This window comes from Acomys russatus, chromosome 6 (genome assembly GCF_903995435.1).
Source record: "Acomys russatus chromosome 6, mAcoRus1.1, whole genome shotgun sequence".
In the NCBI taxonomy this organism is placed as follows: Eukaryota; Metazoa; Chordata; class Mammalia; order Rodentia; family Muridae; genus Acomys; species Acomys russatus.
Window position 1 is genome coordinate 71,927,482 of NC_067142.1, and position 17,366 is coordinate 71,944,847.

The 17,366-nt window shown below is 47.2% G+C and overlaps 2 protein-coding genes across 3 annotated transcripts in view; one reads left to right on the forward strand and one right to left on the reverse strand.

The window, feature by feature from the left end:
• Positions 1-14,231, forward strand: part of Sdccag8 (SHH signaling and ciliogenesis regulator SDCCAG8) — a 202,186-nt gene extending 187,955 nt beyond the window's left edge. For both annotated transcript variants that reach the window (XM_051147966.1, XM_051147965.1), the window contains 2 exons: positions 5,123-5,249; positions 14,095-14,231. In XM_051147966.1, coding sequence (XP_051003923.1) covers positions 5,123-5,249; positions 14,095-14,124 — 157 coding nt within the window. In that variant the 3' untranslated portion in view covers positions 14,125-14,231. The remainder of the gene's footprint in view (positions 1-5,122; positions 5,250-14,094) is intronic.
• The window catches only part of Adss2 (adenylosuccinate synthase 2), an 832,666-nt gene that overhangs the window by 69,166 nt on the left and 746,134 nt on the right, over positions 1-17,366 (reverse strand). The window lies entirely within an intron of this gene.

Below are 17,366 nucleotides of genomic sequence, written 5' to 3' on the forward strand. Positions count from 1 at the left end.
CTTTGACCATTCCTCATGATGCCTTTCACCTGTTTGCGCTATGCATCTGATTCTTCGCAGCCCATCTCTTCACAGGCAACAGAGCGCCTTCTGGGGGCAGGGGTTTCCTAGTCCTTGCTCTGGTTTGACCTGCCTATGGCGTAACTGAGATGTAGTGGAGCCTTTACAAGGTGAGGCATACTGGAAAAAAGTTAGGTCTCTGGGGCACAAGGGGAGAATGGTGCTCTGGCCTTTTCTCTTAGGGTTTTGTTGCTGTGAAGAGACACCATGACCAAGGAAATGCTTATAAAAAGCAAACATTTAATTGGGGCTGGCTTACAGTTTCAGTGTCCATTATCATCATGATGCGGGCATGGCAGTGTGCCGGCCAACATGGTGCGGGCGGACCTGTTGCCAGCGGACATGGTGCGGGCAGGGGAGCCAAGAGCTCTACATCTTGATCCAAAGGCAGCAGGAGACTGGATGTGTTTCAAAAGGAGTGTAGTGTGAGCATGTAGCACCCCAAAGCCACACCTCCACAGGGACACACTTCCTCTAGCAAGGCCACACCTCCACAGGGACACACTTCCTCTAGCAAGGCCACACCTCCACAGGGACACACTTCCTCTAGCAAGGCCACACCTCCTCCAATAAGGCCACAGCTCTTCTACTCTCTTTGGCCAAGCATTCATGAGTCTATGAGGGTCATACCTATTCAAACTGCCGTATTCCACTGCCTGGCCCCCGTAGACTTGTAGCCATAACATAATGCAAAATGCACTTAGTCCACCTTCAAAAGTCCCCATAGTCTGCCACAGTCTCAACAATGTTTCAAAGTTCAAAGTCTCTTCTGAGATTCATGAAATCTCTTAGCTGTAATCTTCTACAAAACTGAAAATTAGATCATGCACGTCTAACATATCATCGCACAGGACAGACATTACTGTTCCAAAATGTAAGGAAATGTGAGTAAACACTGGACCAGTGCAATGCCAAAACCCAGCTGGGCAAACTCCAAATTTTGTATGTCTCCATGTCTGATATCAAAATGTTCTTCAGATCTCCAACTCCCTTCGGCTTTGTTGACTGCAGCACACTTCTTTCCCTTGGGCCGGTTCCACTCCCTGTTAGCAGCTCTCCTCTGCAGGTACCCCACGGCTCTGGCACCTCTAACATCTTGGGGTCTCCTGGGCAACCTAGGCTTCACCTTCACAGCTTCATGAAATGGCCTCGTAGGCCTCCATGCAGGGACACACCTGCCACACACCTGCCCTCAGCAACTTTCCCTAGGCATGGAGGGAGACTCCATAACCCCTTTCACAAAGTCATCTCTCTGGGCCTCCATGCAGGGATACCTCTGCCACACACCTTCAGTGGCTTTTCTTGGTTGCAGAGGGAAATTTCATCCTTGATTCTAAGGTGAGAACCACGTGGCCAAAGCTACCAGGTTCTGCTGTTTGCTAGGGCTGGAACATGGCCCCCTTGTTCAATTACATCTGTACCAGCTTTCTGTTTTCCATGGTTTCCTTCACTGCTTAAGCTTAGCTGTCTTGGAACTTGCTCTGTACACCAATCTTTAACTCAGGTCTGCATGCCTCTGTCTCCTGAGTGCTGGGAATAAAGGCGTGTACCACCACACTTGGACCTAAGCTTTTCTTTAATTCCTTTTCACAAGATGGAAGCTTAGCTGGGTGGGGTCTTGCCCTGAGGTCACCACTTCTTTAAGTCCATCTGATATTTTTAATCTGTTTATCTCCTTAAACATGGGATTTAGCTCAGTTCCACTCCCTTGTGCCCATTTAACCCTTGAACCATACATTTTATATTTTTCCTTTCTAAGCTTGGTACATTAAAAAAACAAAACAAAACAACAACAAAAACACTCTTCATAAGAGTAAACCATAGGACATAGTCTATGCTAGGCTATTTTGAGATTTTATTTGCCAGTGCTATTAATCTAAATCTCATTACCTTAGCCTCAGGCAGACTCTTCAGACAAGGGCAAAAATCAGCCACATTCTTCACCAAAGTGTCACAAGAACAATCTCTAGGCAACATACTAAAATTCTTCTGAAAACTCTTGAGCTAGGTCCACAGTTCAAATCACCCTCAGCACCACTGTCTTCCTCCTACTAGTGTGGCCCATTAAACCCACTTAAAGCATTCCACTACTTTCCTAATCCAAAGTCCCTAAATCCACATTCCTCCAAACAAAAGCATGGACAGGCCTATCACAGCAGTTCTCCAGTCCTTGGTACCAAAATCTTAGTTTGAGTTTCGTTGTTGTGAAGAAATACCATGACCACAGCAACTCTTAACTGGGGCAAACATTTAAGTGGGGCTGGTTTACAGTTTCAGAGGTTTAGTCCATTATCATATGCCAATAGCTGTCAATTTAAGTCATCAAAAAATGAATATAATGACCACTACCAAGAAACTTGAAATACCCCTTATATGTCTATAGAATAGTCCAAGAAACTGCTCTGACTGATAGTAATAGAAAATCCACTAACAGAGTGCAGGCTGGGCAATGTTTCCAAAACAACTTTCAAATAAAAAAATACCTGTTTTCCTAGTATTCATAATGTGCCTTCAGAGAGCTTCCACAGGAGTGTATGTCCTCAACAGTTCTCCTTGTCTTTAAATTCTGTTTTTAATTTTTCAGTAAATGTGCAGTTAGGGTGTTTTAAGTTCCCCTGTTTATGTTTGTATTCCTTGCTGTATGTGAAGTGACAGGATAGGACTGCCCTGACCAAACAGAAGGGGCATATTTTTTAAAGGGAGGAAAATAATACCTGAGAGCAGCATTGTTGAATGATCAAGTTGGTTTCAAACATTAGCCAAGTCTTGTGCAGTGCTGTGCAGTCAGAGTAACAGCTACTGTGTGAGGTGGGGCACAGGCAGGAACACGGCGTGACACCAAGCCAGTGAGCTTGAGGCCAGCCTGAGCCACAGAGAAAGGCTTGGGTGGAGGAGTGCCTCCTGCCATGGTGGGGTGGGGATCAGGATTTAGCCCCTCCCAACTGGGTGCTGCTGTGGGAAGGACCTGTTAGCCAGCACTTGGCTTCTCTTGCCTCCCATGAACTGCGCCCCCACCTCAGGCTTGCAGATTGGTTTATAAACAACATGGTCCTGTCCCACTTGTTCTTAGCAGGAGGAGGACTCAGTCTGAGGGAAGCCACCTTGGGTGGGTTATACAGTTAACACTAACCCTGGGAGCTTCTTACTGACTGGAGCATGGAACAGTTAACTGCTTCTCAAGGGGGGAAAAGGCTGTCTGTCAGTGGCTCTGTGGTAGCCAATCCAGGGGCTCCATCAAAGCAGGGGCTCCAAAGAAAGGGGGTGCATATATGTGTCAGCAGATTGTTTAGGCAACAGTACTCCCAGGCAAGGCAGTCCACACAGGCTTCAGGCAGTCTGTCTCCTTAGCATGGCGTCTGATGCCCCAGAAACTCCTGCCCTGCAGCAAGACGTTGGAATAGAGGCATGTGGGCATCCCAGTGCTGCACTGCCTATGGCTTTACCAGAAATCTCGACTTCTCCTTTTCCAAGGGTACAGGAAGGGTGCTACAGCACAGGCAAGAACCATTGCCCAGGTTTGATGGGGCCACTTTGGAGGAAGCTTAGCTGGGCCCCTTGGCCCTTCCATCCTCTAAACAACAGCAGAGGACCGTGGAGGCAAGAGGAGGGGTCACTGCATGCACAGGGCAGGCTTTGTCCTCGTGGTCCTCATGCCAGCACGGTGGGATGCTCCAGCAGAGAAGCACCCTGCCCTTGGTGTGACTGAAAGCAGGGAGCTCACTAAGTATTTGCAAGAGGTGACAGTGCTGGACTCTGAATCAATAGCTCTAGCCAAATCCAGGGTGTGGAAAGAAAGGTTGATGGGGGCAGGTCACACCCTGCTCTACAATCAGAGTGTGTGCCTGTCTGTGTCATAAAATGCTAGACTGTTGCCAAGTTTCGAGAAATGTGTTTTGCTTGAGGCCAGACACTATCCCATTTTTAGTAAACAAAATGTTCCGGCTGTAAGCAGCACCTTGGTGTGTGGCTCCGACCGCTGCCTGTGCTGGAACCCACTGAAAGCACTACCTGAGAAGAGCCTGGAGTGAGGTGGCTCCAGGTCAGCAGCTGCATGCAGGCACTGTCAGGTGCAGGAGTCTGGCTGAGGAAGACTGCTCTTCACCTCTCTTTCCAGAGAAGCTTTTGGTGGCAGCTTTACTCTAAATTTAACCCAAAGCTGCCTTCCATGGGCACATGTGCTAGCGACTGTCGTCTGTGGGCAGATGAGGATAATGGCTGGAGTGAATTAGCAAGTCTAGGGAGGAGAGCCGATCAGCAAAGTGACAAATTTAGGATCTCTGAAGACATCTGGTCAGCAGTGCAGTAGCCTATGACTGACACGGATTAATAATGGAAAGTCCTGAGTTCAGTGTTTCTGGCGCCTCAAGCATTCACAGCCAAGGCTGCAGTCTGCCCCAGCCACAGGGGCTTCCATGTGGACAATGCAGGATTTAGGTCCCTCATTTGTTTTTGTTGTTGTTGTTTAAATCTGTTTGTGAGTCTGAGGCTCCAGTTCTTCTTCTATACCCAACCTTCCTGTTTGTTTTCTAATAGAAAACATGCTGAGGGGGCTGCCGCCTCCCTTGTCATTTGCTGGAAGGTAATCCAGTTTACCTAGTGCCTTGCCAAGCGCCTGCCCTGCCCTTGCACCTCCATACTCTTTCAGGAACTCCTCTCAGCCACAGTCAAGTTTCCGTCTTCGCTATCCCTCAGTGGCTCCTGTTTGAAGGCTTTGTTCCCAGGTCCTACACCACATGGAGGTGCTGGAACTTTAAGGTCAGCTGAGCAGGAGGAAGTTGGGTTATTGGGAGTCTAATCTTGAATGGCAGTTCTCCTTGAAGTGAGGACTTCCTTTCCCTCATAGCCTAAACAAGAAAGCTGCCTTGCCAGAGACCCAAAGTGATACAGCTAAGCAATCATGGGCTGAAACTTGTGAGCACATAGCCATATCTCCCTCAAATGTTTTTGTCACAGCCCTGGAATGAACAGTAACATAGACCTGATGGAGTTAACAGTGCTCGTCGTGCCCTGTGTTCTCCAAAGCAACCAGCTCTCAGAGCCCATCTCCACTTCCTTTCTGCAGACTCAGGCAGCTTGATAAGCATGGCCAGGCCACAGCGCAGCAGCTGGTGCAGCTGCTCAACAAGCAGAATCAGCTTCTCCTGGAGCGACAGAACCTGTCAGAGGAAGTGGACCGGCTGCGAGCCCAGGTAAGGTGGGAATTCACTGTGGGCCAGGCTCAGGGCAGCCCCAGACCAGGTAGGAGTGTACACAAAACCCACTAGAGCTCAACGATAGTGCAGCAAGCAGCACACATGGTCCCTCTCCTGCCCCCATTCTAGGCTGCACGATGTCACATGCCCAAATCCCTGCTGACATAGGTCAGGTCATAGGCTGGGAGAGAGGGCTTGCCAATGTAGTGAGCCTGAAAATGTGTAAGCTGAGGCTTGTCTTCCACCAGACTCAGACACATGTATCACCCAGGCCCGCCAAAGGCAGCCATACCATACAGAACACTGGTAGGGAAGACAGAAATCCAGGTTTGGTAGGGGATGGGGTATGGGGGGCTGTTAGGGGATGGCAGTGGTTAGGCCCAACATGTGAAGGAGGCAGCTGTGACCTGCCCCTGAGGATTGGGGAACTTTAACCATAGAAGGAAGAGGTGTTCCCAGATGCAGGTCCTAAGTGCAAGCGGATGCAGTAGTCCGCTGTCTAGAACATGCACTCACTTTGTCCAGTTAAGCAAGCCAGCAGGATTGATATTATTGTCTCCATTTTGCAGATAGGGAAACTGAGGCTCAAACAAGCATATTCAGCTAGCAAATAGGGGCACAGCAAATGGAACCTAAGTCTGACTCCAGAGCCCAAGCTGTCCCCATTCAGGTTAGATAATGGCGGAAAAGAGCCCAGGTGAGTTGGATGGCTGACATGAAACTACTGTTCTTCTCAACAGCTTCTCCTCAAATCAGAGAGGCTGTGGGGTTTTTGCCCCCCTCAAGCAATTTGTGAAGATAAGGAGGTGCTGTTGGACTTGTGGTTGGCCCTTGCTTTTAATTAGGATTGCACCCAGGTGCTGTGAGGCTCTAAGGGATTTTACATAGCATGAGCTTGCAGTGATTAGTGGGGAGGCATCCATTGGAAAGCAAATGATAATGGCCCTGAGCTGCTAACCCTGACCTGTCTGGGAACTAGCCTCTTAAGTCCCTCGGTACATTGCTTGGAGTTCACAGTTGTGAAGGGGCCAAACTGGACAGGGGGGGGGGTGGGGTTAGAGGGCTCATGCAATGGCAGAAGTATGCAATGGAGGGCTAAAGGGGTACAGACCAGTAAGGTCTGACCATACACTGACTGGACTGTGTGTAAACACCCTCACACACAGATTCTGGCGACACCTGACAGTCCAAGACACAACTGGAAGCAGGACCCAGGAGCCTCCATTTATAAGCCATTGGGGTAATTCAGAAAGATACACTTAGTTTGGACCTGTAGCCAGCACAAACTCCAATAAGACCTTGGCCAAGTCAGCCATGGCTCTTCTGTCTTCATCTGAACCATGGGAATTATGAACTGGGCACATTAGGGCAGTGGTATGCCCACTGGGATCTCAGGGACTTAGGCTGGAATGCCCCACACTTGAGGTCACCCTCTCCCCTTCCTGAGAAGGTCCCATGGAGCCAGCAGTGACAGGACCATCTTGACTGCCCAGTGCTGAGTCAGCTCTCAGCTCAGGAGCTTGACTGTGGTCATCACCTAGGCCTCTGGACAGGTCTGAGGGAGATCTGCTTAATCAAAGCCCACAATTACCAGAGCCATCTTTGGTGACTGGGTTCCTGTGGCAGGCAGTGAAGGCCGGGATCCATGGCATGAATGAGTTCCCCCCATCCCCCCGGACTTCAGTCCTTCTTGTCATGTGACTTTGCCTTTGGACTTATCATCTGCCTTCTTTGTGGCACACACAGATCTTAACACAGAGCAGAGATGTTTAGAAGCCCTTGTCTGAGTTTTAAAAGCCTGAGAATTGCCAAATTCATTGCAGGAGCTGCTCAGAATTCATTTAAAAAACAATATTCCAGGAATAAGTCTGTCTTCCTTTGCCACTGACAATAGAAATTACTTGTCTGTCCCTTGCTCCCTGATAATGGCCTGTCTGGAGCATTTCTGAAGGGCTTTCTATATTGAAATTCTGTCCTGGGAATTTTTTTATTTTTTAAAAATATTTTATTAATTTATTCATATTACATCTCAATTGTTATCCCATCCCTTGTATCCTCCCATTCCTCTCTCCCTCCCGCTTTCCCCCTACTCCCCTCCCCTATGACTGTTCCTGAGGGGGACTTCCTCCCCCTGTATATGCTCATAGGGTATCAAGTCTCTTCTTGGTAGCCTGCTATCCTTATCCTCCTCTGAGTGCCACCAGGTCTCCCCATGGTCAAAAGTGGGGCACCAGAGTTCATGTGAAAGTCAGTCCCCACTCTTCACTCAACTGTGGAGAATGTCCTGTCCATTGGCTAGATCTGGGCAGGGGTTCAAAGTTTACTGCATGTATTGTCCTTGGCTGGTGCCATAGTTTGAGCCTGGACCCCTGGGCCCAGATCTGCCTGTCATATTCTTCTTGTAGGTTTCTAGGACCCTCTGGATCCTTCTATTTCCCCATTCTCCCATGCTTGTCTCACCTAAAGTCCCAATAGGATGTCCTCCCCTCTGTCCCACTTTCCTGGTAAGTGAAGACTTTCATAGGACGTGCCCCTTGGGTTAGTGTCCAGATATAAGTGAGTATATACCATTTGACTCTTTCTGCTTCTGGGTTAACTCACTCATTATGATCATTTCTTGTTCAACCCATTTGTCCACAGATTTCGGGAATTCCTTGTTTTTAATAGCTGAGTAGTATTCCATAGTGTAAATGTACCAGTTTCCTTATCTATCCTTCTACTGAGGGACAATTATTTTAAGATGCCTAGGGTGAAAGAAATTTGGCAGAGGTAATGTTGGCTCCCTGTTGCAAATGTTGTGAGCAGCTAGAGAGGTTTTACAAGCTCTGTGCTCAGTCTCTAAACCCAGAGTCTACTCTTTTGGCACAAGTGTTTACATTGGTCTTCATGTGTTGGCACTTGGTGGCCTTGGACCTCTGTGATGCATTTTTTGCCACATAATAAGCATGAATTGTAAAGTGAGTTCTTAAAGGAACCCTTGAAGTAAGCAGGCCAATGCTCAACTTTGTATCTGGTTGGGGAAGCGGCTCCTGAGGGCTCTGGAGGGGATGACAGTGCCTTGATCTGTCCCTGGCTGGACTGCTGGGTATCTGAGGCTTACAGCCAGCTTTGTGTCCATGTAGCAATGGCGTGGATGAAGGCTTCCATTTTCTCAGCCTGGATAAATTAAGCATAATAGCTTAATTCTGCATGTCAAACTCTGAAAATCTCTGTCTGCTCAGTACCCAAAAGAAAATGAGCATTTCCTGACCCAGACAGCTGCCTTGGAGCTTAGTCACGTCTCTCAGATTGGCTCTATGTCCTAAGCCCTGGCCTGTGCAGAGCAAGAATGGTAGGTTCCAACAGGAAGTGCCTTGTTTCTAAGCCTTGATTATTCTAAATTGCTTCTGTTTAGATTTGAGTCACATGCAGCCTCTTGCCCATGGAGGAAATCAGTCTTGGTCCTGTGGGACTATGTGCCAATGCCACTTCTGGCTGCAGAGTTTACATAACTGATATGTGGAAGGAAAGTCACTGTCCAGGGTGCAGGGTGATGCTCTCCCTGGTCTGTAGTAAGCTCCTAATTCAAGCCTGGCTGAAAATGGTGGCTTCTCTAACTTTCTGGTTCACACTGGGAGGAGCTTTGAGAAAAATGCCTTTAGAAGGCCATCAAATGATTACCTGTGTGGACATGACCAGACTGGCTTGGTCTTGCCCTGGCAGCAGCCCCTGAGTTCTCTCCCAGCCTGATGTGAGGACCGCAGCAGCTATCTGCTCTCTCTCCTTGGCAGACTTGCCTAGCTGGGGAGGCCAGAACTGCCATGGTGATAGTGTGGAAGTGGCTTGTGGGTGAGGGCCGTGGGTTCCAGGAGTACTGGGCAAGGCTTGACAGCGTGGAGCAGGGTCCGGGTCAGTAAGTAGCCCAAGCTGAGACTCTAACATCTGGCCAGGAAGGGTGGGGCCAGCTGGTGAGGAAATCGGAGTCCACTCTTGGGGAGAATGGGTTGGGAGAAAGGAAACAGAACAGAAAAGGTCTGTCTCTGGGGAGATCTGTTTGCTCCCTCAAGATGAGTGTGAGTTACTCCCTGGGTAAAGACTCCAGTCTCAGCTGCCTGGCACCCTCCAATAGCTGTCGCCCTGAGCAGGCTGTCCTCAGTGCTCAGTCTGGGGAGGGATTCCCTTTGAGTCCCTTCTTATGAATCACTCACAGTTTAGAAAACAGAGTCGGAAGCTGCCGTGTCAGTGGTTAATCAGTTGGCCCTATGACTTTTAAGCATTCTTGGCAGCGAATGTACTTTCTAATTTGATTTAAAGTTGTGCACGGATCCAGCAGCCATATGTGATTATATTCAAGATCATCGGCATTATCTCATTACATCAAAGGGCTCATTGAGTAGAACTGAAAACAAGCATGAGACACAGATTCTGGGGAGGGGAGGAGAGGCCTGCTTGTGACTAGAAGCAGACACAGGACAGAGGCTGGAGATGGCCAGCTCGATGAGGCTGGACCAGACTCACTGGCTGGTAGGAGTTGGTAGCCAAAGTGGGGACCTAGAGTTGGTCACTCTTATTTTGTCCTTCCTAGAGCCCAGGGGCTTTGCCTAGCTGACTTCAGACCCCACACACAGTTAACTACCTGCAAGACAGATGGTGTCTTATGAATAGAACAGAAAATACACCAAATAAAATAATTTACAAAGCCTCCTCCTGAACCAGGATTTTTTGGAAAGAATTCTAAATAGATGAAAACAAACAATTTGATTTCAACCAAATTGTTGTTTTTTTGTTTTTATCCTGATTTTCACCCGAATTGTCAGTCTCAAAAATAAACACTGATACATTCCCAGAAAATATTTTTCAAATAAAAACTGACTCTGTTAAAGTTTGCCCTGATTCTTTCAAAACTGTGTACAAGACACTGTCAACCAAAGTGACTTGCATATTTTTAAAAATCAGCTTGAACATATGCAGCTAAGATGTCATTAACTCCCTGCTGCTGGGTGTTTTCGAGAATGACATAAGACCCCAGGCTGCATTTCCAACACAAAGGTCTACAACCCTGAAACAGCACGCACTTAGCTTAGTTGTTCATCTAGCACTCTGTTGTCACCAATACGAAGGGTAGACCAGGTTCATCTAACAGGCCTGTTCTAACAGCTCCCCTGTTCGAATACCTTCAGAATAGCAATAGTAGATGAAAACTGTTGAATTTTATATTGCTTCAGATGCATTTGCTCCTCTTACTGCTTTCTGAGTTAGACATTACATTTTGCAATATAAATTCACAATCAAGTTTTAAAAGGGAGCTAAATATTTTAATCCAATTAGACAAGTGAACAAAACACTGAATATTACATGCAGTGGAGATAAGTGGTTCTTGCCTTTAAAAGACTGTAATTCCGTCACATTACAACCCCAAATGTCAATGTTGTCTTCATTTTTAACACTTTCAAACACAAGGCAGCCAGAGGCTCCACTCTCTGCTGTTGGTGACACTGTCTGTCCTTTGGGAATTCTTAAAATTCATTTCCCATGGAAATATGATTCCCATAAAAGACACCTGCACCTGTGCAGAGAAAGTGCTTGTCCTGCAAGGGTGTAGGTACCCTGGCCTGCAAGGAAGCTCTGCTCTGGCTCTGCACAGGCAGCACAGCCAGGTCATCCATGGAAGAGAACCACAGCTGTCTCCAGAAGCCCAGACAGGTGACCAGCAAGGGGTCAGTGCTGGCCTATGGTGACTTGTGACTTCTTGCCTTGGTTCACGACTGGCAGTGGTCAGACTCTTCGTGGTTCCTGGCAGAAGCTCCAGTCTGTGTTGGGGAGACTGCTCTAGAGTCTGGGGGCACTGCTGAGCTTGGTAGGCATTATCACTTGCTAAGCAAGATGTCCTTTATTGCCACAACCCACTAAGGTCTGCAATGCACAAACAGGGTACTTTTCCTTCTCCCTGTGTGGGTTGATCCATCCTGGGTTGCCTCCTATCTTGCCCTTTAACATGCTGTCATGACAGCTGCTCAGTTCTTCATGGATGTACTAAAGCAGGCCTTGAGAATCATGGTAGGATCTGTACATGCCTAGGCTCAGACCTTAGCTCTGCACGTCTAGTACAGGGTAGGGTCCCATTTGGAGCCCAGTCCAAGTGCCACTGAACTTCATAGTGTCACTGTCAACAGCAGGATCACAGGGCCACTAGAGAGAAATCATTTCATATGTTCCCACGCAGATGAAAGAATGCAGCTCACAGGTGTGATGTGGTGGGAAAGTGGAGCGGGGTGAGTAGCCCACAGCAAAGCTCGAGGAGCCTGGAGCCTGAGTATACCTCTGGCACCTACCTCAGAGCAAACTTGAGAAAGTGCCCACTCTTGAAAGTAGATGCCTACTGCTAGAGGCATAGGAACACAGTGCTTGGGACCTGGCTACATGGGTAATGTGCAGAGAGAAAGCCAGAAAGAATGTTGATTTGAAGGGCTACAAGACACTGGGGTTAGAGGGCACAGAGATCCATGGGGCAGTCATTTAGGAGTCTGGTGAAACCTGCCTGGGCTACACAGTGAGAAACCCTGCCTCAACAAAAACAAAAAGAAACAAATGGAAATAGCAGGCCAGGCTACAAAGCAAGAATCTAACCCAGCAGCAGAAAGGGCTAGGGGCCCTAAAGCATGGTCAACTGGGCAACGGTCTGGGCCACCCCATGCAACTCACTTCTTAAAACACCAAGTTTGAAGTAAACTTCAGAAATAAATTAGCCACAAAACCCAAGGTTTGGGGGAGATGCTATGGTAGGAGTTAAAAGTGACAAGCATGTGGGTCAGTAACATCAGGTTGTAGCTGAGAGAGCAGAGAGATAATTCCTGTTCCTAGGGCAGTCACAGATCCTGAAGGGCCACAGGGGTCATAGTAACTGGTAAGGAGGCAGAAAAGCTCAAGGTGTGGTTCCAAACTGAGAACACTGCCTAGACATCCACGTTCCCTCCTGGACTGAGACCACAGTGGCTATGCTGCTGACGACAGAAATACACATCAGCAACACCCGGGACACGTGATGGCAGATTAGGCAGATTACCACTGTTTGTGTCTCTGGGTAACTGTGTGAAAAGATGAGGCAGCACTGAAGAATGTTACTCCAGTAGACAATGTGGCAGTGATACACTCAGGCCAATACTTACCGCGGCACCAGAGTACAAGACTTGAGCAGGATGTGTGCAGCAGTCAAGAAACAGCATGTTTACCCGAAGCACACCCGAATGCCCATTGCAGAGTGACAACCTCTTTTCTCTAAGAGCAGATGGCTTGTGATCCTGTTTTGTCTCACATGCTGTCACCTCAAGAGGTTGTCTCCAGTCAGAAGGGCAGCAGGAATGAACAGGAAGTCCAGTGATAGCACATTACTAGCCGGCCTTGAAGTTGCAGGCACTGAGAGACTGAGAAATGCATTACCTGGAGCTGAGCTCATAGCAACCCTGCTGCAAAGCTCCATCCTCTGCCACAGGATTTTCTGCCGAAGTTTATTCACTTCTGTCTTCTGAAACATATCATGGTTTGTGCTGACCCTTCTTCAGTCACCTACTCTTTTAGGTGGCAAACCCATGTGTGCCTAGGGATCTAGTATACAAGGCAGCTGATGCTATCTGGCTATCCTCAGAGACTGGGGAGGGTATCCCAACCAGTCACTTTCAGACCCAGTATCAGATTGCTCAGTTGGCTGGTCTCAGCTCTAATGGAGACCCTCTGTCTGCTGGTTCATTTGACAGCAAGCTTTGGTAGCTGACAGGTGTCCCAGGTCCCCTCTGGAAGAGTCTGAGAACAAAGCTCCCCTGGGCTCTGAGAAGTTACTCATCACTAACCTCATGCTGTCTGTCCTGCCTTGCCACTTGCCACAGCCCTGCCTGCATTCCCTATGTGGAAATGATTCTGCTCATACAACAAACAGTTCATTAACACTCACACCATGCTACTCCCACACGGTAACATCTACCTGAAATGCACACATGACATTAAAAGGGGGCGGGGGGATATTTCCGCTATGTCTCACTCAGGCTCCCAACTGAGAAATCCTTCCACCAGGCAGCAGAGTCCTCTCTTGGATTCTAGCTCAAGCCACTAGGGCTGAGTGGGCCCTGGCCTGTGCTCCATCATCCTGGCCCAGTGGGAACTACAGTTCTAGGACTGCCGGAGATAGCTGCCTCCTTATTGTACGGCACTGTAGCTGGTCATCTTCCATGGAAGGCACTGCAGACCTAGGCAGACACTCCGACATACCCAGTGTGGCGTGAACTTGTGTGCAAGCTCAGTGGTAATCACCAGGGTATGGTGCTCAACACTTTCCTAACCCTTGGCTCTCCACTGTACTAACAAGCACAAAAATCTTAGAAACAAGGCCTCAATAGCATGGATCCTGCCTTCCAGCATGTAGTGACACATCTTTGTGAAAATACATCAAAGTATGTTACAAAGCAACTGCAGGAAACAGAAGCTTGTTTGTATGATCCTAATTCCACACACACAACTTTTGCCCACCATAATGTCAGGTCAGTCTACTGACAAATAGTTTTGACATGCTGACATAATGTCAACTGTCCGTGGGTACGGGTATACACAGGCCTGGAATCCAGGCTGTGTTCAGAAGCAAAGCATGTCAGTGCATAGTCTGATACTCATAAACAAAAGGGGCTTTGTTTGGTCTCTGGTGGAAGGAGCGAGGCACAAATTTTTAATAATGTTGGCTAACATGTAATTTTCAAATTTTTAGCAACAGAAACCTTTTTTTCCAAAGCTTCAGTAACAACAGCTGACCAAACCAGCAAATGAGAAAACAAATACCCATGATCTATTTAAACTTACTTTTTATTATCATTTTTTCCAGTTACCCAGCATGCCACAATCTGATTGCTGACCTGGATGAAACAGAGTGAAATAAATGATTTACAAAGAGATATTTACATTCATCTGATTTGTACTAAATGTGCCACAGTGCACCGAGACCTCCCCAGGGAGACACCCCAGGGAGACACCCCGGGACTCAGGGGGCTGGTCCTCATGCCGTGCGCTGTCCCTGTACTGCAGACAGGGCTGCTTCAGCATCAACTGGCTAGGGCTAGTTGGAGTGTGTGCTCAGAACAGTCAAGTCACTGATTTATGGTATCTCTAAAGTATGCACAGGGGTTAATAAAATGACCTTTCTAAAGACTTGAGTTGTCCTGTTTCCTTTCCGTTTTGTAGCAGTGACAAACAAAACACACCAAAAGGCACATGTTTTAAGTCAGCCAAAGTGTACTGAAGACCAACTCTCCTCCTGCCCTCCCCGTCCTCCCCTTGTGATAGGAAGATCACGCACACCTTCAGCTGGCATCTGGTGTCTACCATGGAACTGTGTGCACTCAGGAAGCACTCTGCAGCATTCTTTCCAATCTCTGAACAACATAAAACAGCCCCCTCCCCCCCCCCAAAAAAAGGCATCTTTGGCTCGATGGTGTCAGATTTTTTTCTTCAATAGCAGTATTTGAGAGGAGCCTAAAAACAAGTGTATGTGAAATTAGAAAATTTACTTAACAGTATATCAAATATCTGTACACAGATCATATTTTTAGTCTAAAATAGTATTTCTACTATACAGTCAAGCCCTCAAGTGCTTTAAAGGAATACAAATGGACACTGGAAGGTCTGGGGTATAGCTCAGTGGTAGAGCACTTGCCCAGAACGTGTGAGGCCCTGGGTTCCTTCCCCAGCACCACAAGACAAACCAAACCAAACCAAAGAAAAAAATGAAAAACAAAAAAAAAAACAAAAACAAACTGGATGCTGAGATGGTTATGGTGTTTGACAGTGGGATGAAACACTAAGGGCAAGGCTGCATGTGGGACAAGCCAAGCCACACCACCTTTGCCAGCCAGCAACCCAGCAGCCCAGGGCTCTTCAGCAGAGGCCTGGTTTCCACATGCTCAGCCTGCCCTTCACAATCATGCAGCTTAGGCCATGGAGGTGGTGGCATGACACTGCACAGGCCATCCTTATCTCTGGGGCATATCAAAGGTGCAAGCCTCAAACAGCAGAACTTCTGAGTTAGAAGTTTCTGGTTTCACCAAATGTGCTAGACATAAAGTTGTCACATATTTTAACTGTCTTCAATTCTGTTTTATTCTATATATGAATAAATTATACAATATTCTAAAAATAGCACCTTTAAAGAGTTGTAGAGGTCACTTTATTTCAGCCTCCTGATCTGTCAACCCCAGTTGATTCTGAGGACAGCACATGTAAGAATGTCCCCAGATTTGGCTGTGAGAAATACACATGCAAGCCTAACTGGTCCCCCTCACTCTGTTGAACTCACAACAGCAAAGCCAAGTTCTACAGTTGTAGCTTATGAGGTAAAATTGGAAATACGCCCCATCCATAATGATCCAATGTAATTCAGACATTCTAGCCATTGACCACTCATGTCTAAGTTATAAATTGCCATGAAGGGTTTAAAGATACACTTGCAAGGAAGTGTGTGGAGCAGTGTGCTATCAGGAAGACATTAGCTTATCGATAAGCTGCATTCCTTGAGAATTCTGGGCCCATACCATTTCTTATTAAGACCTTTAGGGTCTGTGGCCTATTCTGTCTCTGGCATCCTAGTAGGTGTGCCTTGAAACCACTTGCTGGTGGCCAGTTACTCCACTCCTAGCCCTTCATCAGTTTATGCAAGCATGCTATTGGCATTTTGCTCAAATAAAAATAACCCCATATGTGTTTTTCTCTCCTGTCACACCTTCATACAGGGTTGGTTAATACCAGCTGGAGCTTTTTTTTTTCCCCCCAGAAAAGAACAAAATTTAGGTATCTGAAATTACAAAGCCATATCCAACAACAACAAACAGAGAACTGGCAGATTGACATAGGGCTTTATTTAAGCTGTCTATACGAAGAAAGTAATGTGTGTCCCTATTAGATGCGTGTGAGATACTAAGTGTACAAAACCAGATTTTTTTTTTGTAGTTATGTCATACCCTGTGGGTCATGTGTAAGGAAACAAATGTCTGTAGTGTAGCCAGCAGTGACAGTGAAGACAGCATCTGTGTTCACAGGTCTGTCTGCTTCAAACCCTTAACCAGGTGACCAGAACTAGAAAGTCAAAATATGTCACAGACTACAAATCTACAGGGAGGTGACTCGATGACCAATTCAGAGGTTTTCTTTTTATTTAAATAAATACTTTACATTTCATGCTTGCCTGTAATGCTCTACCAGGATCAAGCTAAGGGAACTGTGATGGTAGACAGTACAGACAGTAGCAGCAAAGTGTGTACACTGAGGTGTGGTGGAGACCCTGCAGGTAGTGAGGGGAAGAGAAGCATGTGGCTCCGGCAGGAAGTCAGCTCTGAGAAGCTGTGGAGGTCAGATGGGAAATGGAAGAAATACTGGAATGATGCTATGTCATTAGTGAGGAAAGCAAAGCTGTGAGCAGCACTGCAGCAATCTGAGGGGAAGTGGCTAGTTTTGTCCAAGACAGCCTGCATGATGACAAGAAGTCAAGCCAGAGTTGGTAGGAGCTGGAATCACAAAGGCAGAACTGCGTCCAGACATGATTCCAGGTTTCAGGCCATTTCAACTGTTAGAACCCTACACTGTAGGCATAGGCAGCATAAAATTTCCTCTCCACACCTGTTTTACTTCCGCCATTTAACTGACATCTGGGGGGTGCAAGGAAAGAATTCTCGAAATCAAAGCCAAGAACACACCTTCCATGACACTTGGGGATCCAGGGATGGGATGAGTAACCCCTTGAGTGGCTGGGGACCAAGGGCCAGGTGTGAGGGAGTGGCCAGCCTGAGGCACTGTAAGTGCCTCTTCATTAATCTTTACAAAGTATCCTTGGCCAAGGTCATGAAATTACCTTAAGTCTTGGGAGGAGAGAAAAAACAAAAGAAGCTGTGTGCTTAGTGTACAGTGTCTGCTCCTTCTGGGGGCTCAGCTTGCTTTTCTTCCTCTCACGTCTCTTTCTTACAAAATGGATGCAAGGTAACATAAAGGACATACCATCTAATCTACTTTCTTGTCACTGTGAAACATTCAGTATAATTCTAAGTAGGAGGAAAGACTACAGATGCGAGAATGAACGTCTGTTTACTTTAACTTCCTACTCCATTCTAA